At 35.8% G+C, this 22,942-nt stretch overlaps 1 protein-coding gene across 1 annotated transcript in view; it reads left to right on the plus strand.

Moving 5' to 3' along the window:
* MUC19 (mucin 19, oligomeric) overlaps positions 1–10,483 on the plus strand; it is a 110,017-nt gene extending 99,534 nt beyond the window's left edge. Inside the window, exons 79-88 of the mRNA XM_047066343.1 lie at positions 218–268; positions 442–489; positions 2,705–2,734; positions 4,836–4,867; positions 4,954–5,116; positions 5,462–5,499; positions 7,311–7,425; positions 8,662–8,697; positions 9,342–9,450; positions 10,124–10,483. Coding sequence (XP_046922299.1) covers positions 218–268; positions 442–489; positions 2,705–2,734; positions 4,836–4,867; positions 4,954–5,116; positions 5,462–5,499; positions 7,311–7,425; positions 8,662–8,697; positions 9,342–9,450; positions 10,124–10,307 — 806 coding nt within the window. The 3' untranslated portion in view covers positions 10,308–10,483. The remainder of the gene's footprint in view (positions 1–217; positions 269–441; positions 490–2,704; positions 2,735–4,835; positions 4,868–4,953; positions 5,117–5,461; positions 5,500–7,310; positions 7,426–8,661; positions 8,698–9,341; positions 9,451–10,123) is intronic.
* Positions 10,484–22,942: the final 12,459 nt, after the last annotated feature.

The raw sequence follows: 22,942 nt of genomic DNA on the forward strand, positions 1-22,942 counted from the left end.
CACACACACACACACACATATATGTGTGTATATATATATATATATATATGTATATATATATATATATATAATCTAGGATTGTTTTTGTTTTTGTTTTTATTGTTTAGGCTTTCACCAAAATTCCTCATCTGAAGACTTAATTATGGAGCTTGAAATCTCTGGGAATGGGATTATGAAATGTGCTATTCTTGAAATTTTTTTGTATTTCCTTTTGCAGGCTCCACCTCCATGTCAACTAAAATCACAAGACCCAAAGTATCCTACCCAGGTAAAATGAAATGACCCAACTGTGCTGGAATGACTTGTTTATTTCACACAAAGCTTCCTTTGAGCATGACTTTGCACTGTCATTTGTGCATGTACACAGAGAGAGAGACTTGATATGCATACGTGTTATCCTAATAAATAAAATGACAACACCATTAGTTTATTTCTCTTTAGAAACCACTCTAGTCACAACAGGAGACCAAGAAACTGAAAATAAAACAGGTCAGTATGGGGAAAATCCCAATTTCTTTACTTATCTAACTAATATTTCTTTATATATGTTAGACTTGTAGCAGAAGCTAATAGCAAAAATATCAATAAAATAAAGTCCTTGCTGTTTTATTACTTTTGTGTATTTGTAGGTAGATTATTATGGGCACAGATACTATCATTACAGTATATTTAAAGCTAACCCCCAAACATGTATAATCATTATGTTCCCAGTTGTATAGTGAGAATAGAATATTAATTTCTGCTTATTAGTTGGTAATGTTGAGTGAAGGCATCAGAAAGGAGATGACTGAGTTTAATATTGGCTGGGGTGAAGAGGGAATTCCTGCCAACCAGCCATGAGAAGACAGAGACATGTGATATCATGAATGAGTTCAGGAATCAGCCAGGTATCGGTCATGAATGTATGAGGTTCAGGGGATAAAGGAGATTGGAAAGTAGAAGCAAGTTCAAGAAAAACCTTATTTCTAAATTTAAATGAGACTTTATCCATATACTAAATGGGATCCCCTTAAGGATTTTGTCAAGAGAATGAGATGATCAGAAAGATGTTTTAGAGAATTGACTCTGACAGCAATGTGGAGATTAGGAGATTGTTCTTTATGGCTCCTCTTACAAATGTCTTCAATGAACCCTTGGAATTCTGATCAGGGAAGATTTTCTGCTGTATTTATCCCTAATAGGACATTTCTCTCTCTGGTTGCTGTTTTCTGCTAATCTGTTAAGCATTTATAATTGGGGATTAGTTTAGCCTCCCTCAGTTAAAAGAGACATTTGATCCCCAAGCTCCCACATCTTTAACTAATTTTCTTTCTGTTTCTTCTGCCCCTATTGGTTGTTGTGGCCCCTTTACCTCAACATGTAACAATTTTAAGTTCTTTCAAATATTCTAGGCTGGACTTTTGCTTGGTGGGTAGAATTAAAATATTAATTTGATTTTTTAGAAGTTTGGAAATACAATTTGAACTTTTTGAGTGAATTGTTGGGTTGACCAAAATATGTGATATGTGAAGACTTAAAAAGAAACATATGGCCAGCTTACGCCATCTGGTGCAGGTGGAGATGGAATAAGATTGAAATATTTCAGGAAGTTAAAAAGAGGATAAAAGTTCTTAAAGGATTAAAACTAGATTACTAATAACACATTTTCCTATACTTGAATTATCCTTTTCCTTTTTGAATGCATATTTTACTGTCCTTTTAATAGGAGGTGTCTGCCAAAAAAAATCAAGGAGTAGTTTACCTTGATATTTTCTCATTTCTCCTCTAGGCTCCCATTTTCCCCTCCCATTCAAATTTGAGGTCCAAAGGGATTTTTCTCTAAGGTGCAATTTGAAATGCCATGAGGAGCAGAAAAGGAAAGTGTCATAGACTCTGGGTCTTGAGTTCTTTCTTGTCTAGCAAGAAAATGGGACACAGGATTAAAATGTGGGAGATGACTAATGTCCAGGAGAAGACGAGAGCCCCAATTAAGGGTCCTTGACCTATTTTCATTAGGATCGGAAGGCTTACAAACATGGTGATGGACATGCACAAAGGGATAATGAAACTGTCAACATTAACTCATGGACATGAGGGAAAGGGGGTTTTGAAAATATGCGGGGTTAGGGGTTTGGGTTAATACAAAACAAAATCCTGGTGCCAGGAGGTCAGGCAGAAGGTTGTTTACAGCAGAGGTGAGGCACCACCTCTGTTTAACTAAACTGGTCTAGGGGACAAGAAAGACAGAGCACTCAACCTCAGGGTCAGCCTTTCTTTTGTTAATTAGCTCCGCTCTGGGCAACTTCCCCTTTGCCCTATTTACCTGTTTACCTAATTTGTTCCTTCCTTCCTGTGAAAGCAGCTTTCTGCTATAGTACTAAGTTGGGGGGTGTTTCTTCCCTGAATACCTAATCTTGTGTACCTCATATACCTTTGTTCCATATTGGGGCCTCTGCCCTGCCCTCTCTATACCTATTTACCTAATCTTGTTTACCCAAACTTGGGTGTGAGCGAGCATCCTATGGCTTTGTAATTCTTTATGCCTTGTTAACCCATCAGTGCAGGCTCAGGGAATGCCCAACTTATTCCCCACAGGAAGGTAGACAGAAATAAGTCTGTAAGACTAGCAATGTAGCCAATTATTTTCAGTTATTAGATAACTATTTTACCCCGAAACAATTTCAATAACTTTAGAGGCTAACATGAGGTGCCTGTTTCCACACAGGATGTCCAGCATCACTTCCACCACCTCCAGGTAAGAATACTTCCACTCAAGGGGCACCTGAATGGCTTAGTCAGTAAAGCCTCTGACTTCAGCTTGGGCAATGATCTCATGGTTCGTGAGTTCAAGCCCTGCATTGGGCTCTGCACTGACAGTGTGGAACCTGTTTGGGATTCTCTCTCCCTCTTTCTGCCCCTCTGCTGCATGCATTCGCTCTCTCTCAAAATAAATAAACAAACTTAAAAAAACAAGAATACTTCTACTTGAAAATCAACCATTCTACATTAATGGTTCTTCTTGTAAATCAAATATCAGAGGTCATGCCTATGAAAGTTGCTAGCTATGGAAATGTTTTAGACTAGGAAAACTGGAAATGGAGGAATTTAGCTTTTATTCACCAAATACATAGCAAATGGTAGTCTGTTTTCTCATCCACAGACTAATGCAGCCAAACCAAACAAATACCTCTTGTTACTTACTCAAAATAGAGTTTACTTACTAAATAAAGTGTTTTATTTAATTATATGATAGCTTCATCAAAAAATTGTCATCAAAAAATTGTTTAAAAAATAGTATTTTTTTAAACCAGATAATTCCAGATTTTTTGAGGAGTAAGGGAAATTAAAGTTAACCAAAGTTCGATAATTTTAGAGGATTTTGAGTCCCCACTGTTCTCCAGCCAATGTGATGTGCTTTTTAGAAAGTGACAGAAGTTACCCGCCCCCTCCCCAAAAAGAAAATCATTCTCTAATCTTAGGATATAGTGGAAGAAGGGATATTTTTTAAAGAAAAACAGTTTTCATATAAGGCTGAAAATAAATTTCACAAAAAAATACTTGAAATATGTATTATATAGAGAGCACATATTATCTGTCATGTATATATTACATATATTGTATACTTTGGAGGAATCTTTAGGTATTTCACTACAGAATTGGAATTTGAGAGAAACATGTAGGCTAGTCCAGGGCATGTAAATGAGAGAATGAGACTAAGTTGGGAAGATAGATTGGAGCCACATTGTGGCAGACCTCAGAAGCTAGAATGCTGAAATTAGGTATTTATTTTATAAGTCTATTAGGGGCCATCCAAAGTTTTTAACCAAGGCAAAGATGAGGTGAAAACTAGGCATTAGAAAAACTGTTCTACCTGTGGTATAGAGAATTGATTGGATCAGGAAGAAATCTGAGTCAGAGTTACCCCTGGAAAAGCCCACATATGCTAGATTAAAGATAACAACATCCTGGAGTAGTACTGTAGCAAGTACAACCAGGAAATGAAGGGAATGAAGTAAAGATGAAGATACAGAATTTTGCAGTCAATTGGGTGCCAAGTGATGAAATGGAAGGAATCAAAATGACTCCTAAGTTTTAAGCTCAAATAATTGAAAGAATACTTTGGTTCTCAATAGGAAGAAGTCAGTTTAGATGAGAAACTGGTTTTAGGGGCAAGATGATATAATCTGTTTTGTGCTTATTGAGTTTGAGGGTCTCAATAATGCCATTTATTAGGTCTGCAATGCTATTTATTAGGCCAAGGGAAACCTGGGCCCATAGTTTAGAAGAGATGTCTGTACTGGAGCTACAAGTTTGAGAGTCATCCACTTGACATTACAGTGGATACTGGAGATAGAAGAAAAGTACCAGGAAAGGACAGAGACAATGAGAAGGAAGAGAAAAAGTTGCTAATAAAGAAAGGAATTTCAGAGTGTTGAATTTGAAGGGAGGAGAACATTTTCAAGAAGGTGAGAGTTAAAAATGTCAGCAATTGTAGGGAACTTGAAAAACTGATAAAGGGCCTTAGGGACTGGTAATTACAAAGTCTTGGTGACTTGCAGGGTATGGAAGCAGAAGTCAGACTGTAAAACAGTAAGTAAAACAACAGTCATAAGATTTATTGACCACTGCCAGCAGAAATTAATAATTAACCTGTGCTGGGATTGTAAAGTAGGAAATATCTATACTCATTAGAGACAGTTTGCTCAAAGTAGGTGGATGTGATTTACCCACCTGAAAGCACCATACAATTCTCCATAATTCTGTTTTTCTGTATTGGCCACCTGGTGGTTATCTATGTATAACAGATGGTTCTATTTTGCCAAATTTAATTACCTTTTATCATCTCATGTTAACAGTTTGTCATGGTCCGCTGGGAGAAGAGAAATCTGTAAGTACACACTTTGTCTCTACTTTAATCCAATTGCTGTCATTCCTGTATCTGAATAGAAGTCTGAACTTGGTTTGTGTCTGTAGCCTGGAGATATATGGACTGCCAATTGCCACAAATGCACCTGTACTGATGCAAAGGCTGTAGACTGTAAACCCAAGGAGTGCCCTTCTGCACCCACATGCAAAACTGGAGAGAGGCTTGTAAAGTTCAAAGCTGATGATTCCTGCTGTGAAATTGGATACTGTGGTGTGTATTCACAATACATTATTTGAATTGAATAGTTGTTTACTTATTCACATATTCAAGAGATATTCATTGAGCTTCTAATATGTGTTAAACTCCATGCTAGAGGAGTGTGATAAATAAAACAGAATCATACTTGATCTCTTAAAACTCACTATCTTTGGAGTGGGAGAAACCTAGAATTAATAATTATGAATATAATGAGTTTATTAAAGGGAGATGATGGTGTTGTGGGAAGAAACATTTTAATTGGTTGATAAATATGATTCCATATGCAATTTCTGGTTTATAAATAAAAACAGAATTATAATATTTATTTTAGGGTAAAATAATGTATTTATTTTTCAGAACCAAGAACGTGCTTATTTAACAATACTGAGTATAAGGTAAGGCTGTTTTTACTTTAAAATATTTTTATTTATATAATTATGAATAAATGTAGGCTTTTTCAGTTTATAATTTGAAAAAAATCATTGGTAATGGTGGAGCAGAATCTGTTCATTTTTCCCCCCTATATTCACTTCAAAAGGAGCATCAAATGTAACACTCAGCATGGCTCGCTTCAAAGGAGGAAAATGTACTTGATCATTAACTACCTAACTTCTGAATAAAATTTCCCAGGGGTCTGACCAGATGGAGAAGGCACACTCTGTGACATTCAAATCAATGAACAGAGTTAAACTGTAATTATAGCCAGAAATATCAGATGGCCAACCTGTGAGAGATCAAATGAAAAACCCCAAAAGACTGGAACCCCATTATGTGAATATAACAACACGTATATTCAGGGCTAGATTTTGACAAGTGATTTGGCATTTTGGAAAGTAATTTAACTTTTTAAAAAAGGTACCAGGAAGCCATAAAACCCACATGGTTCTCAAATTGATAAGCCTTTTGAGCTGGTGATACTAAATATTAAGAGTCTAGCATAAAATCTATGTGGTATGTTAAGAAATATATAAAACAGAGCTGATGAGTGTTTTAACTTATTTATCATGTTCACATTTCTGTCTTGGTTTCTTAATTTTTGGTTTCCAAAGGTAATGTGATTTGAGAATCTATTCTAGTTTTTTTTCTTAGTTTATGTATTTATTTTAAACGTTTATTTATTTGGTTTGAAAGAGAGACAGTGTGAGGAGGGAGGGGCAGAGAGAAAGAAGAGAGAGAGAATACCAAACAGGTTCTATGGCATCAGCATGGAGCCCGATATGAGGCTCGAGCTCATGAACCATGAGATCATGACCAGAGCCCAAATCAAGATTGGATACTTAACAGACTGAGACACCCAGGTACCCCATTTTATTTTTATTTTGAGAGAGAGAGAGTGAGTAGAGTGGCGTGGAAGGGAGGCAGAAAGAGGGAGAGACAGAATCACAAACAGGCTCTGGACTGTCAGCTCAGAGCCCAGTGCAGGGCTTGAACTCACAAACCATGAGATCGTGACCTGAGTTGAGATCAAGATTCAGATGCTTAACCAACTGAGCCATCTAGGTGCCCCATAGAATCTATGCAAGTTTTTAAACATAAAATATGATGATGTTTAAAGAACAAAGGAAAAGTTTTACCTCTAACCATTTGTATGTAAAATAGTTGAAATAATAAAATTCCAGTTTATCAGAAAGTTCATTTTGCAGTTTGAAATAAATATAATTTCCCAAACTGGCATTTGAATTTCGAACATAAATTATTTTTAAAGCAATCCAGAGAACTTTACAACTATACAAGCAGAAGTAGAGGTAGGATGTCTCGTGGGATATATCATTTGTTATCATTTATCATTTGTAGTAATCTGATAAAACTATTTTGTGCCAATTTTTCTACTTAGATTACTTCTTTGCCCTGAAATTTAGAGCATAACAATTGGTTGATTTCCTGTTATCATAATACAACCTTTCTTGAAAATATTTTTAAAATATAATACAGTGACTGTAGGTGAATAGAATATGTGAATTTTCACTTGAGGATTCAGAATCTTGACTCACAATCTGTGCTCTCAAGGAGGCATATTGATTTATTCATCGAAGTAGACAGCTTTTAACTCACTTTTCTTAAATATTAATTAGTGACTGAAGGTACCTCTGGAAATTCACTTAACAATCTGAATTTGAATTTTTTTTTTTACAGATTTTTATTTTCAACCTCAACAAGAAATCAAGATGAATAACTCCTTTCTTCTTTCTTCCTCTCTGCCTCCCAGATTGGTGCTTCATTTGATGACCCCAGCAATCCATGCATCTCCTACTCCTGCCATAGCACTGGTTTCATCGCAGTGGTCCAGGACTGCCCAAAGCAGACCTGGTGTGCAGAAGTAAGTTATCTTCTTAAGTAATGATCAACAACATCCACTTCTTATGTTAAATATAAACACAATCTGTCTTCTTTCTCATTTGGAAAAGTCTGTCTGGCCAACAGACATAAATTTCTTATGGATTCCATTCCAGATCTGTTTCACAACTTTTATTGCCAAGTATATTTTTCATATCAAAGTTATATTTGCAGGCTCCGTGAAGCTTAATCTAGTGCTATTCTAGAAGAAGTATGTTACTTTAGAAAGCATTTTGCTACTTTTAAACAAACCAAAAAAAAAAAAAAACCCAAAACACACCAACCTTGTTTTTTTTTTTAAGGCTCATGGATTCGGGTTAATCATTTCTTATAAAAATACAAAGTTTTCATAAAATCACATTTAAGTGTACTTTTCAGCTCTTTCTTTATGCCACAGTCTTCATTTTTACTGTCCTCCACCATATGGTGAGGATTTTGTATTAGTAAATGCTAAGTTTTAAGCTTAAGTCTTAATTAAATTAGTTAATAATAAATGCTCACCAGTTCAAACTTAAGTAATTTTTCTTTCTGAACATATAAGTGATAATATAGTTTAAAGTTTGATTTCAGTACTCCAATGTTGGATTTAAACATTTATTGAGTTTTAACGTGTAAGTTTAAAATCCTGTCTGTAAGAAACTTACAGTGTCTAGTAGTAATATCAGTATGAAAGTATTTTTCAATTAACATAAGGGAGGATTATTTTTTTACTTTCTTGCATGTTATTTTATTTTATTTTATTTTTTTAATTTTTCTTTTCAACGTTTATTTATTTTTGGGACAGAGAGAGACAGAGCATGAACGGGGGAGGGGCAGAGAGAGAGGGAGACACAGAATCGGAAACAGGCTCCAGGCTCCGAGCCATCAGCCCAGAGCCAGACGCCGGGCTGGAACTCATGGACCGCGAGATTGTGACCTGGCTGAAGTCGGACGCTTAACCGACTGCGCCACCCAGGCGCCCCTCTTGCATGTTATTTTAAAGAAGACTTCATTTTAGATATTTTTTTCCCTTTCTCCCTACGGTTGAAAATTTTTAGTGTAAATATTCAGACTCATTTTTATTATTATGCTCTCTCATCCATGCTTCCTGGATCTGACATCAGCATATTTATCTGTTCCATTTTCCCCTTTGTAATTTCAGTAAGTTCAGTAATGTTATATTATTTATAAAATAATACTATGTTTTTAAGTCTTTTTTCTATTTCTCTTACCCCTATAGGAAGACAGAGTCTATGATTCAAACAAATGTTGCTATACATGTAAGTAACATTAGGTTCCACATGTAGAGGAAATGTCAACAGTTGACAAAAATTTAGTGTTTCTTTAAAACAAAATGTCAGATCATGAATAGAAAGTCTCCTGTGTTTTTAACATAACAGGTCATCTAACCTTTATGCAGAAACTAACAATTGATATCTCTACGTTATGTATTATACTTTTTCGTGTTGGTTGAAACATTCTTCCCAGTAAAAAACAATGGTGTTTACAAGGAAGAAATTTGATTCTCATGAAAAAAAATATAGTTTGCTCTCTAATATAAGCAGGTTGTGTTGTAAACCGATACATTAGATAATAAGAATGGTCAACAATGAGAAATGGATGTCAGAAACAATCCATTCAGCTCCATCTTCCCTTCCCCCCTTCTCTCCTCCCTTCCTCCTTGTTCCCTCCCTCCTCTTTCTCCTATGATAATAATGATAGCACTAATGAAAAGATAACATTTATTAAACATAATTATTGATACTAACCAGGTACCTTGTGCTGGGTGCTGAAGTAGTTAAACCCTTCAACAACACTATGAAGTATTTTTTGTTATGATTCTCCCCTAAAGGTTCAGAAAACTGAGACTTAGCAATTGCTAATGTTAAACCTCATTTCTGGTTCTATTATCATTTTGTTTTAGGTAATACTAATTGTAGATCTTCACTTGTGAATGTGACTGTTAAGTACCGTGGTTGCCAGAAAAAACTTGAGATGGCAAGATGTGTAGGGGAATGTAAGAACACTGTCAGGTGAGTGTTTCTTTGAATGTGTACTGTGCATTAATTTTGTAACATTGTGGAGGAAATTAAGTTTTAAAAATTACATGGAACATTTTTTACGTGAGAGCTAATGATCAAAACCTGATGAAACAAATATCTAAGACATTAAGATCTTAGAAATAAAATAAACATTTTCAACAGTAATGAATGGTTTTAAAGTAGCTTTCTAAATAAATCAAAACTAATACATTCATAGCAAATGTATTTATTTTCACAGAGTAATTACTGATAGTACTTAAGCAGATAGTCTTGCTTACAAATGTGTTTTTAAACTGTCACTTGCATTTTAGACATAATATATATTGTTTTTTGTTCATGAACACTTTCATGTGTAGATTAGTATATAGAAAATAATAATTTGGTATGAAGTTGTATATTTAAAAATATGTTTATATTTTTTCACCATAACATTCTAATTATAAGATTATAAATTTCCGTTTTGGATTTCTTTTGTCTTACATACCACTTATCACTGATCCACATCAGAAGTTCATGGTGAGAGGGAAATGCAAAGTATAGGTAAAGAAGAAATTGGTTGGAAGAATTGCTAAATCGCTTAGACAATTATAATTTGAGCATTGATGTCAATTTGTTTCAGAAGATATCCCAAAAATATTTATTGCTAAATATTCTTTTCCTTTAGGTACAATTATCATATCTTTCAGCTGGCAAATTCATGTCTTTGCTGCCAAGAAGATAAATACGAATTCCGGGAAATTTTTCTTGACTGTCCTAATGGCAGTACAATACCTTACAGATATAGGCACATCACGGCATGTTCTTGCTTAGATATGTGCAAACAGTCTACACTCCCAATAGTCAGTTAACACCAGTATCACCTTTCCACGTATAACAGGCCAGGTATTTATTTTATAAATGCACAAAAATCACTAAAATAGAATAACTAAACATTTGTATTTCACTCAAAGTGTGAATTCTCATTCTGAGGCATTTTGTTCTCTTGTTGACTGGATGTGAAAAATAAATACAAGTTTTCAAGCAATTCATGAGCGTATGTTTTTATTGATAATAATAAGAATGCTACAACTCAATGAGAAACTGAGTCATATCATGCCTCTCCAAAATGTTTTTCTTCTACTCTTTATCTCATGAAGCCATTATCCTATTTCGTCCTTTCCCTTCACAGTTAAACTTATTGAAACTATGTTTTTGTTCCCTTCCCCCACTTTTCTATGCCAATTACATCGCTCCTTTCATTCTATGACAACTTCTCTGCTTAGGACACCAGCAGCCTCAAAATTCTTTAAGTAGGGTCTGATATTGGGACGCCTGGGTGGCTCTGTCAGCTAAGTGTCCAACTTTGGCTCAGGTCATGATCTAACGGTTCATGAGTTCAAGCCCTGACAGCTTGGAGCCTGGAGCCTGCTTTAGATTCTGTGACTCCCTCTCTCTCTGCCCCTCCCCTGCTCACACTTTGTTTCTGTCTCTCTCAAAAATAAATAAATAAAAAAGTAGGGTCTGATGCTATTTTCACTTTTTTAAAGTTTTTTTTTTATGTTTATGTATTTTTGATAAAGTGAGAAACAAAGCACGAGTGGGGAAGAGGAAGAGAGAAGGAGACACAGAATCTAAAGCAGGATCCAGGCTCTGAGCTGTCAGCATAGATCCCGAGACAGGGCTTGAACTCATGAACTGCGAGATCCTGACCTGAGCCCAAGTCAGACGCTTATCCTATTGACCTACCCACACACCCATCACTCTTTCCCACTTAAAACATTTTTCTCGTTTTTGTGACATCATTTTTTTAAAGATTTTATTTTTAAGTCATCTCTCCACCCAATGTGGGGCTCGAACTCACTCTGCTGAGATCAAGAGTTGCACACTATTCCTACTAAGCCAGCTAGGTGCCCCACTGTGACATCAGTTTTAATAGTGCTCCTACATTTGTGGAGCTCCCAAGGCTCTTGACTTGCCCTCACTTTTGCCAGTCCTTCAAATTTCAATTCTCCAAAGTTTCATCATGTTCCTGTTCTCTTCTATTCATGCACCTTGGATGATTTCATCAACACAAGTACTTGTGTTTATACACAGAGGAGGATTTCCAGTCTATGTCTCCTGCCCTCAGCTCTTCTCTGAATTACAGACACATTGATACAGCTCTGAATCCACACCTCTAGCTGGATGGTTTATAGATAGAACAAACCCGACAAGACTAAAACTGAACTAAGTGTCATTCCCCCTAACCCACTTCTGTCTTTGTATTTATATACCATTGAGGTAGTTAGCTAGAAGGAGAAGTTGAGGTTTCGTAATGTCATGACTATCATCTTCAGTACATTCTACACACTTTGCTGCCCACACACATATCCTTCTTCCTATACATATATTTCTAAATGTGCCTTGCACAACATTAATTTTTATTATTTTTTATCATTTTTTTAATGTTTATTTTTGAGAGAGAGAGAGACAGAGCACAAGCAGGGGAGGAACAGAGAGAGAGGGAGACACAGAATCTGAAGGAGGCTCCAGGCTCCAAGCTGTCAGCATAGAGCCTGACGTGCGGCTCGAACTCTTGAACTGTGAGATCATGACCTGAGCCGAAGTCAGAGGCTTAATCAACTGAGCCACCCCGGTGCCCCACAACATTAATTACCTTAATAAAAAATGTACAGTTGTTAACACCTCCCCAACCTAATTTATCATAAACCTTTTATGTACTACTCACCTTTCTATGTAAACTGGACTGACGGTAAATTTAACCATCATTAAACACTATGCCCAATCATGGGGAAAGAAAGTTGGTATATTAGTATATCACTGGTAGTACCTACCAACAAAAGATGAACAATAGCTAAATACAGGTGTATATTACAAGTGTCACTTCTATAGTTAGTCCCAAGGCTCTTAACTTTCCTTCATGTCTGTCACTCATTCCAGCTAGTTCTTCTTTGTAGTCTGTAGCAGAGTTTGTCAGTCGGAAAAATTATGAGGGATTTGAGTCCTTGAAAATCCAATTGCATGAAGTTGTAGTTTCTCAATGCCTTTTACCTCAGGGAATGATAAAACATAGAGACAGCAGCGCACTTACATTCCAGACCTTACCGTGTGGCGGTAGCTCTATTTTTCTCCTGATGGTCAGAATTGATCATTTGAGACAATATGATGATAGCCTTTCTGCTTAGAAAGGCTGCTCTAGAGTCACAAAAGACTCAAATGGCTAGGAGGGAGTTTCAGCAAATGGAAGAGAATGTAAATGTTGACTTATGGATCAGCCAATATATCACCTCCTGCAATCAGTACACCAAATTATGTAGCAGTGTCCCTCAACTGATGTTCGGGTGGAATTCTCAATAGGCCAATCTTTCAACGTCTACTATCCATGAATAATAAGGAAGTATAAAATCCCTGATGTAATATGTACCTATTGCCTTTTTTTTTCATTTTGAAACAAATTACTTGGTTAGAAGAAGGGCTGTGCAGCATTTTATGGTAGTAAATAAAGTATTCAGTAAGCCCGTGGGTAGCAGTACTTTCTGAGGCATATTAGACATGAGAGGAAAATCAAAACCAATAACAGGTTATATAAGAAAAAAAGGACTGTCCTCAAGCCAAACTTCTAGCAAGCACAATGGCCAATGAGAAATTTCCTTTCCAGTTGTCTTCTTTGACCATGGCTGAGACACACTATAATGTTACATAGCTCACTTTTCACTGATACTGGGTCATTGGTAATCTGGCCTTGAGTTTTATTCTTTTGTGTCAACTGGTCTCAAGTTACCCCTTCAAGCAAAACACACAAATTCAAAGAAAGGTGGCAGCTAGATAGGTGGAACTATATTTGCAAACATTAAAAAACCATCCATGGATCGGAGTTTTGCCTTTGAAGTCTTAATGGGGGCAGGGTTTCCACTCTGTATACATGATTTCTAATGGATAATAGATTACTGCTGGAAATGCCTAACTTCATGGCTGTATAAACAAGATAATCCCCAGTCCAGAATGAGTTGCTTTGGTTCATGGTTACCTGTTATTGCCAGAAGCCAGTAAAAAGCTAGTTCTTGTTGAAAATAGAATAGTTGCTCAAAAAGGTGGTGTGGCCTTGCTCCAAAAGACTCCCATGTTCATTCCAACATTATTCACAATAGCCTAGATTTTGAAACAATCAAAGTGTCTTTTGACAGATGAATAACGAAAACGTGGTATATGTATTCAATAAAATATAAAATATTATTCAGCCTTAAAAAAGAAGAAGAAATCCTGCCATTTGTGGCAACATGGTTGAAACTTGAGGGCATTATGCTAAGATAAATTAGCCAGACAAAGAAATATAACGCACTTCTATGTGGAATCTAAAAAAAAACCAGAAAACATCTGGAACTAATAGAAACAAGGTAGAAAATGACTATCAGGAATGGGTAATTGGGGAAATAGACAGAGGTTGGTAAATGGGTACAAACTTTCAGTTATGAGTTAGATCTGAGGATTTAGTGTATAGCTTAGTGGCTATAATTGATAACACTGTATTGTATTATTGAAATGTGTTAAGGGATTAGAACTTAAATGTTCTAAAAGGTAAGTATGAAGCAGATGGATGTGTTAATTAAATTGATGAGGGAGGATCCTTTCATAATGTATACATATACAAAATTATCATGTTTACATCTTATAATTTTATTTGTTATTTATACCTCAGCAAAGCTGAAAATGTTTAAATACTATACATATTTAATGTGTGCAACTCAATGAATTTGTGGAAAAGTATACACATATGAAACCATCACCACCATGAAGGTAATGAATATATCCATCACGTTCTGAAGTTTCCTCCTGACTCCTTTATTGTTATTTATTTATTTATTCATTGTGGTAAGAATACAGCATAAGATGTACTTTTTTAGTAAATATTAAGTATATATGATTGTTAGCTATAGGCACTATGCTATATAGTAGGTCTCCAGAATATATTTATCTTGCATAACTGAAGCCTTATGCCGTTTGGCCGTTAGTCCCTATTTTTCCCCTCCCTTCAGTTCCTAGCAACTACCATTCTACTCTCTGCTTCTATAGGTTTGTCTATTTTAGATTCTACCTATAAGTGAGATTATAAATTGTTTGCCTTTGTGTGTCTGGCTTATTTCACTTAGCATAATGTCCTTCAGGTCCAACCATGTGACAAATGGCAAAATCTCCTTTCTTTTTTAAGCTGAGTAATATTACATTATATGTATATATCACATGTGCTTATTGATTTCTTTGTCAGTTAGAATTTAAGTTGTTTCCATATCTTGGCTATTGTGGATAATGCTTCAAAGAACATGAAAGTACAAGCATCTCTTTAAGATCCTGACTTGTTCAGGAGTGGTGCGTGGAGAAAACAATAAACAAATATATGTCAGGTGGTGGTAAGTGCTATTAAAAAAACAATGCAGGGCAAGAGGTTAGAGAGCATATCATTTAGGCAAGACATTTGGGAAAGACCTCTCTGTTAAGGTGGAATATGAGAGGAGATGTTAATGTAGTGAGGGGATCATGTGGATTTCTAGGGCAACAGCTACATAGAAGGTAATGTGTTCCTTGCACAGTAAGTGCAAAGTTACTGAGGTACGATCAGATGATTGTTTAAGACATGAAACTAAAATATCTGGGTACTATAAGAAAAGAAGAACATGAGTAGATGCGGTCAGAGATGTTAACAGATTTTGGAGGATTAGGAAAGCTTTTGGATTTTATACTGAGAGCAATGGACTTTGAGAAGAGGCAAAGGAGGAATCTGATGATCTTCATTTTTAACATAACATTATGGCTACTGTGCAGAGTACATGTACTAGATAGGAACAAAGGGACAGCAAGGCCAGTTAAGAAGCTACTGCGATGTCTTGGCGAAAGATAATGGTGGCCTGGATGAAGGTGACATTGGTGGCAGCAGTGAGAAGAGGTCAGATTCTGGATATTTTCTGAAGACAAAGCGAAGATTTGTGATAGGTTGGATGTGGGGTGTGAGAGAATAAGAAGAATCAATGGTAGGAAGTTAATGAACACTACTTAGCTTCTATCTCCAATGAAATATATATCATCCGGGTTCTTGCCTATGATAATAATTAATGATAACTGATTAATTATTATCAAAATCTCTGTTTTGAGAAAACTATTCATGGAAGTCTTGAGTCTGGCCATTAGACATGGACTAAATTCTACCTTGGGGGCAAGTGGATGATAAATAAAATGAAACCAGCTAGTATATTTCTTCTCACTAGAGATATAGAAAATAGAGCCATTAAAAATGCAGGTTCTAGAGCTAGATTGTTTTGGTTCAAGTATTGGCTTACCCTGTTCCAATTTTGTAATGCTACATAAATTCCTAACCTCATTTTTAAATAACAGCTTTGTTGAGCTATAACTCATATACCATAAAATTCCCCCTTTTAAATTGTACAACTCAGCAGTTTTTAGTATACTCACAAAGTTGTACAATGATCATGACTGCATAATTCCAGAACATTTGTATCACTCCAAAAAGAAACTCCATGCCATTAGCAGCCACTCCCCATTTCCTCCAGCCCCTGGTAACCACTAACTAATCTGCATTCTGTTCCTATGGCTTTGCCAGTTCTGGACATTTTGTACGAATGGAGTCAAACAATATGTGGCCTTCCGTTTATTAGAAGAACCCAGTTCATCTGGGTTGTAGCACATGTCAGTATTTCATTCCTTTATATGGCTGAATTATATTCTATTATTATGCTATATGACTTTTAGTTTATCCATTCATGGATATTTTGAGTTGTTATTTTGGGTTTTTTGCTTATTATGAGCAATGCTACTAGGAACCTTCATGTGTAAGTTTTTATGTGGACATATATTTTGAATTCTCTTAGGTATAAATCTCAGACTGGAATTGCTGGGTCATATGGTAGCTCTATGTTAACCTTTTGAGGACCTGTCGTTTTCCAAAGTGGTGGCACCATTCTACACTTCCACCAGCAATGTTTCTGTACATCCTTGTTAGCACTTGTTAATTATCTGTCTTTTTTTATTATAGCCATCCTACTGGATTATTTAACTTCTTTTTAAGTCCAAGGATTCTCATTTGCAAAATGGGACTAATAAAAATATTTACTTCATAGGTTTGTTTAAGGCTGGAACGAGAAATATGTGTGATATATAAACATCTGCTACAACATTGCCTCGCAAAACCATGTCTTCAATCAGTGTTATTATTCTGCCTTTCCTCAACACTGCAAAGCAATCCCATGATACTTCTATGAACTGACTTCCATATTACTTATTTAAAATTTTTTTAATGTTTATTTATTTTTGAGAGAGAGAGAAAGAGAGAGTGCAAGTGGGGGAGAGGCAGAGAGAGAGGGAGGCACAGAATCTGAAACAGGCTCCAGGATCCTTGCTGCTCCATGCTGTCAGTACAGAGCTCAACGTGGGGCCAGAACCCATGAACCGAGAGATCAGACCTGAGCTGAAGTCGGACACTTAACTGACTGAGCCACCCAGGCACCCCAATTTTATTTCAACCTTCAAATAGAGAAATTGAGAAAAACGGAGTGGAGGCGACATTCTTAAGTATATAGGAAATAACTAGTCTCTCTCACGATTACGTTGCTACAGAAAAACCTAGATCTCATGGCAAGATTAAGAGATAATAGTTTAAGAGATACATGATATAAATAAGTTAGGCAAAACCTCATATTATTTTCATTTTAATTGGAAGCATCAGTTTTATAAACCCTGAAAGTATTTTTCTCATTTTAAAAATGTGTATGTTTCTTAGTATTATCCACTAATTGCCAGCTATCTAGAGGCAATTACTAACTAGTAAAAAAAGAGCACCCCAATGCACAATTTTTATCTTCAAACACCAATTCCCTCTAAAAGGAACCCGGGCCCCTTAGAAAAATGGCTGATTCCTTATCAGGAATGTGTAAGATGAATCTGAGATACCTTGTCATCTCTGAAATCAAGGAAACCATCAAAAACTCTTTTTTTTAATTTATTTTTTTAAAATTTACATCCAAATTAGTTAGCATATAGTGCAACAATGATTTCAGGAGTAGATTCCTTAATGCCCTTTAACCATTTAGCCCATCCCCCACTCCCACAACCCCTCCAGTAACCCTCTGTTTATTCTTCATATTTAAGAGTCTCTTATGTTTTGTCCCCCTCCGTTTTTATATTATTTTTGCTTCCCTTCCTTATGTTTATCTGTTCTGTGTCTTAAAGTCCTCATATGAGTGAAGTCATATGATATTTGTCTTTCTCTGACTAATTTCGCTTAGCATAATACCCTCTAGTTCCATCCACGTAGTTGCAAATGGCAAGATTTCATTCTTTTTGATTGCGAGTAATACTCCATTGTATATATATACCACACCTTCTTTATCAATTCATCCATCGATGCACATTTGGGCTCTTTCCATACTTTGGCTATGGTTGACAGTTCTATAAACATTGGGGTGCATGTGTCCCTTCAAAACAGCATCCCTGTATCCCTTGGATAAATACCTTGTAGTGCAATTGATGGGTCATAAAGTAGTTCTATTTTTTATTTTTTGAGGAACCTCCATACTGTTTTCTAGAGTGGCTGCACCAGCTTCCATTACCACCAGCAATGCAAAAGAGATTCTCTTTCTCTGCATCCTTGCCAACATCTGTTGTTGCCTGAGTTGTTAATGTTAGCCATTCTGACAGGTGTAATGTGGTATCTCATTGTGGTTTTGATTTATATTTCCCTGATGATGAGTGATGTTGAGCATTTTTTCGTGTGTTGGTTAGCTATCCAGATGTCTTCTTTGGAGAAGTGTCTATTCATGTCTTTTGCCCATTTCTTCACTGGATTATTTATTTTTTGGGTGTTGAGTTGGATAAGTTCTTTATAGATTTTGGACACTAACCCTTTATCTGATATGTCGTTTGCAAATATCTTCTCCCATTCCATCTCCCATTGCCTTTTAGTTTTGCTGATTGTTTCCTTCGCTGGGCAAAAGCTTTTTATTTTGATGAGGTCCCAATAGTTCATTTTTGCTTTTGTTTCCCTTGCCTCCAAAGACGTGTTGAGTAAGAAGTAGCTGTGGCCAAGGTCAAAGAGGTTTTAACCTGCTTTCTCCTCGAGGATGTTGATGGCTTCCTGTATTACATTTAGGTCTTTAATCCATTTTGAGTTTATTTTTGTGTAAGGTGTAAGAAAGTGGTCCAGGTTCATTCTTCTGCATGTCGCTGTCCAGTTTTCCCAGCACCACGTGCTGAAGAGACTGTCTTTATTCTATTGGATATTCTTTCCTGCTTTGTCAAAGATTAGTTGGCCATGCGTTTGTGGGTCCATTTCTGGGTTCTCTATTCTGTTCCATTGATATGAGTGTCTCTTTTTGTGCCACTACCATACTGTCTTGATGATTACAGCTTTGTAGTATAGCTTGAAGTCCAGGATTGTGATGCCTCCTGCTTTGGTTTTCTTTTTCAAGATTGCTTTGGCTCTTGGGGGTCTTTTATTGTTCCATACAAATTTTAGGATTGTTTGTTCTAGCTCTGTGAAGAATGCTGGTATTATTTCCATTGGGATTGCATTGAATATGTAGATTGCTTTGGGTAGTATCGACATTTTAACAATATTTGTTCTTCCTATCCAGGAGCATGGAATCTTTTCCATTTTTTTGTGTCCTCTTCAATTTCTTTCATAAGCTTTCTATAGTTTTCAGTGTATAGATTTTTTTTACCCCTTTGGTTAGATTTATTCCTAGGTATTTTATTGTTTTTGGTGCAATTGTAACTGGGATCGATTCCTTGCTTTCTCTTTCTGTCGCTTCATTGTTGGTGTATAGAAATGCAACTGATTTCTGTGCATCGATTTTATATCTTGCCACTTTGCTGAGGTCATGAATCAGTTCTAGCAGTTTTTTGGTGGAATCTTTTGCATTTTCCATATAGAGTTTCATGTCATCTGCGAAAAGTGAAATTTTGATCTCCTTCTGGCTGATTTGGATGCCATTTATTTCTTTGTGTTGTCTGATTACAGAGGCTGACTTCTAATACTATGTTGAATAACAGTGGCAAGAGTAGACATCCCTGTCTTGTTCCTAACCTTAGGAAGAAAGTTCTCAGTTTTTCCCCATTGAGGATGATATTAGCATTGGGTCTTTCTTATATGGCTTTTATGATCTCAAGGTATGATACTTCTATCCCTACTTTCTTGAGGGTTTTTAGCAAGAAAGGATGCTGTATTTTGTCAAATTCTTTCTCTGCATCTATTGAGAGGATTATATGATTCTTGTTCTTTCTTTTATTGATGTGATGAATCATGTTAATTGTTTTATGGATATTGAACCAGCCATGCATCCCAGGAACCTCATTTTTAAATGTAGATTTGGTTGTAGTGAATAATTCTTTTAATGTATTGTTGGATCCGGTTGGCTAATATCTTGTTGAGGATTTTTGCATCCATGTTCATCAGGGAAATGGGTCTATAGTTCTCCTGTTTAGTGGGGTCTGTGTCTGGTTTTGGAATCAAGGTAATGCTGGCTTCATAGAAAGAGTTTGGAAGATTTCCTTCCATTTCTATTTTTTGGAGCAGCTTCAAGAGAATAGGTGTTAACTCTTAAATGTTTGCTGGAATTCCCCTGGAAAGCCATCTGGCTCTGGACTCTTGTTGTTTGGAAGATTTTTGATTACTAATTCGATTTCTTTACTGGTTAGGGTCTGTTCAAATTTTCTATTTCTTCCTGTTTCAGTTTTCATAGTGTATATGTTTCTAGGAATTTGTTCATTTCTTCCAGGTTTCCCATTTTATTGGCATATAATTGCTCATAATATTCTCTTATTGTTTTTATTACTGCTCTGTTGGTTGTGATCTCTCCTCTTTCATTCTTGATTTTATTTATTTGGGTCCTTTCCTTTTTCTTTTTGATCAAACTGGCCAGTGGTTTATCAATTTTGTTCATTCTTTCAAAGAACCAGCTTCTGGTTTCATTGATCTGTTCTATTTTTTTCTTTAGATAGCATTAATTTCTGCTCTTATCTTTATTATCTCCTGTCTTCTGCTGGCTTTGGGTTTTATTTGTTGTTCTTTTTGCAGTTCTTTAAGGTGTAAGGTTAGGTTGTGTATCTGAGATCTTTCTTCCTTCTTAAGGAAGGCCATGATTGCTGTGTACTTTCCTCTTATGACCACCTTTCCTGCATCCCAGAGGTTTTGGGTTGTGGTGTTATCATTTTCATTGGCTGCCATGAACTTTTTAACTTCCTCTTTAACTTCTTGGTTAGCCCATTCATTCTTTAGTAGGATGTTCTTTAGTCTCCAAGTATTTGTTACCTTTCCAAATTTTTTCTTGTGGTTGATTTCGAGTTTCATAGCATTGTGGTCTTAAAATATGCATGGTATGATCTTAATCTATTTGTAGTTGTTGAGGGCTGGTTTGTGTCCCAGTATGTGGTCTATTCTGGAGAATGTTCCATGTGCACTGGAGAAGAATGTGTATTCTGCTGCTTTAGGATGAAATGTTCTAAATATATCTGTTAAGTCCATCTGGTCCAGTGTGTCATTCAAAGCCATTGCTTCCTTGTTGATTTTTTGATTAGATGATCTGTCCATTGCTGTGAGTGGGGTGTTGAGGTCCCCTACTGTTATGGTATTACTATAAATTAATTTCTTTATGTTTGTGTTTGACTGATCTATATATTCGGGTGTTCCACATTTGGTGTATAAATATTTACAATTGTTAGGTCTTTTTGGTGGATAGATCCCTTAATGCTGGTATAATGCCCTTTGTCATCTCTTGATACAGTCTTTATTTTAAAGTCTAGATATAAGTATGGCTACTCTGGCTTTCTTTTGTTGACCATTAACATGTAGATGGTTCTCTATCCCCTTACTTTCAATCTGAAGATGTCTTTAGGTCTAAAGTGGGTCTCTTGTAAACAGCATATAGATGGATCTTGCTTTCTTATCCATTCTGTTACCCTATGTCTTTTGACTGGAGCATTTAGCCCACTGACATTTAGAGTGAGTACTGAAAGATATGAATTTATTGCCATTATGTTGATGTAGAGTTGATGCTTCTGGTGGTCTCTGGTCATTTCTAGTCTTTGTTGATTTTGGTCTTTATTTATTTGTTTTTTGCTTTCATCTTTTCTCTCCTCAAAGAGTCCCCCTTAAATTTTTTTGCAGCGCTGGTTTAGTGGTCACAAACTCTTTAATTTTTGTTTGTCTTGGAAACTTTTTATTTCTCCTTCTATTTTGAATGACAGCCTTGCTGGATAAAGAGTTCTTGGCTGCCTCTTTTTCTGATTCAGCACATTGCATATATCCTGACACTCTTTTCTGACCTGCCAAGTTTCTGGATAGGTCTGCTACAACCATGATCTGTGTTGCTTGTAGATTAGGGACTTTTTTTCCCTTGCCACTTTCATGATTCTCTTCTTTCCTGAGTATTTTGTGAATTTGACTATGATATGCCTTGTTGATGGTCGGTTTTTGTTGAATCTAATGGGAGTCCTCTGTGCTTCCTGAATTTTGATGTCTGTGTCTTTCCCCAGGTTAGGAAAGTTTTACGCTATCATTTGCTCACATAAACCTTCTATGCCTATTTCTCTCTCTTCCTCTTCGGGGACCCTTATGCTTCTGATGTTCCTTTTTAATGTCACTGATTTCTTTAATTCTTAAATTAGGCTCTTTTGTCTTAGTCTCCCTCTTTTTTTCTGCTCATTATTCTCCATAAGTTTGTCCTCTATATCACTGATTCTCTGTTCTGCCTCATCCATCCTTGCCACCATGGCATCCATTTGAGATTGCACCTCAGTTATAGCATTTTTTATTTCATCCTGATTAGCTTTTACTTCTATCTCTGCAGAAAGAGATTCTAATCTTTTTTAGACTCCAGCTAGTATTCTTATTATTGTGATTCTAAGTTCTGGTCCAGACATCTTGCTTGTATCTGTGTTAGTTAAGTCCCTGTCATTTCTTCCTGCTCTTTCTTCGGGGGTGAATTCCTTCATTTTGTCATTTTGAAGGGAGAAGAATTAACGGGGTAAATAATTAAAATTTTAAAAAATATTAAAATTTAAAATATGTTAAAATTAAAAATATTAAAAACACACACACACACACACACCCAAATCAAATAAATGATGCAGATCCTAGGTGTGTATTGGTTTGGGTGTTGAAATGGTCTTGATAGATTAGAGAAAAAAGGGGAAAGAAAAAAAAGGAAATAGTTTGAAAATTTGAAAAAATGAATACACTGAAGTAGACTAAAATAAAATGATGAAAGTAAAATAGAATTTGAAAAAATTTACACAAAAGTGAAAAATATAGTAGAAAAAAATTAAAGAAAAATATTTTTAATAAAAATTGAAAATAAAAATGAATGCTTTCTCTTTCTGTATTCAATAAAAAAAGAAACGAAAAAGAGAAAAGAAAAAATAAAGACATTGAATAGATGGATCAGCAAACAGACTGGAATACAACTGAAATTACTTTGTTGTCCCCTAGAAGTCAAACTAT

Source organism: Lynx rufus, unplaced genomic scaffold (assembly GCF_022079265.1).
Source record: "Lynx rufus isolate CCGP_SWC_20201006 ecotype Redwood Valley unplaced genomic scaffold, mLynRuf1.p SCAF_7, whole genome shotgun sequence".
NCBI classification, from domain to species: Eukaryota; Metazoa; Chordata; class Mammalia; order Carnivora; family Felidae; genus Lynx; species Lynx rufus.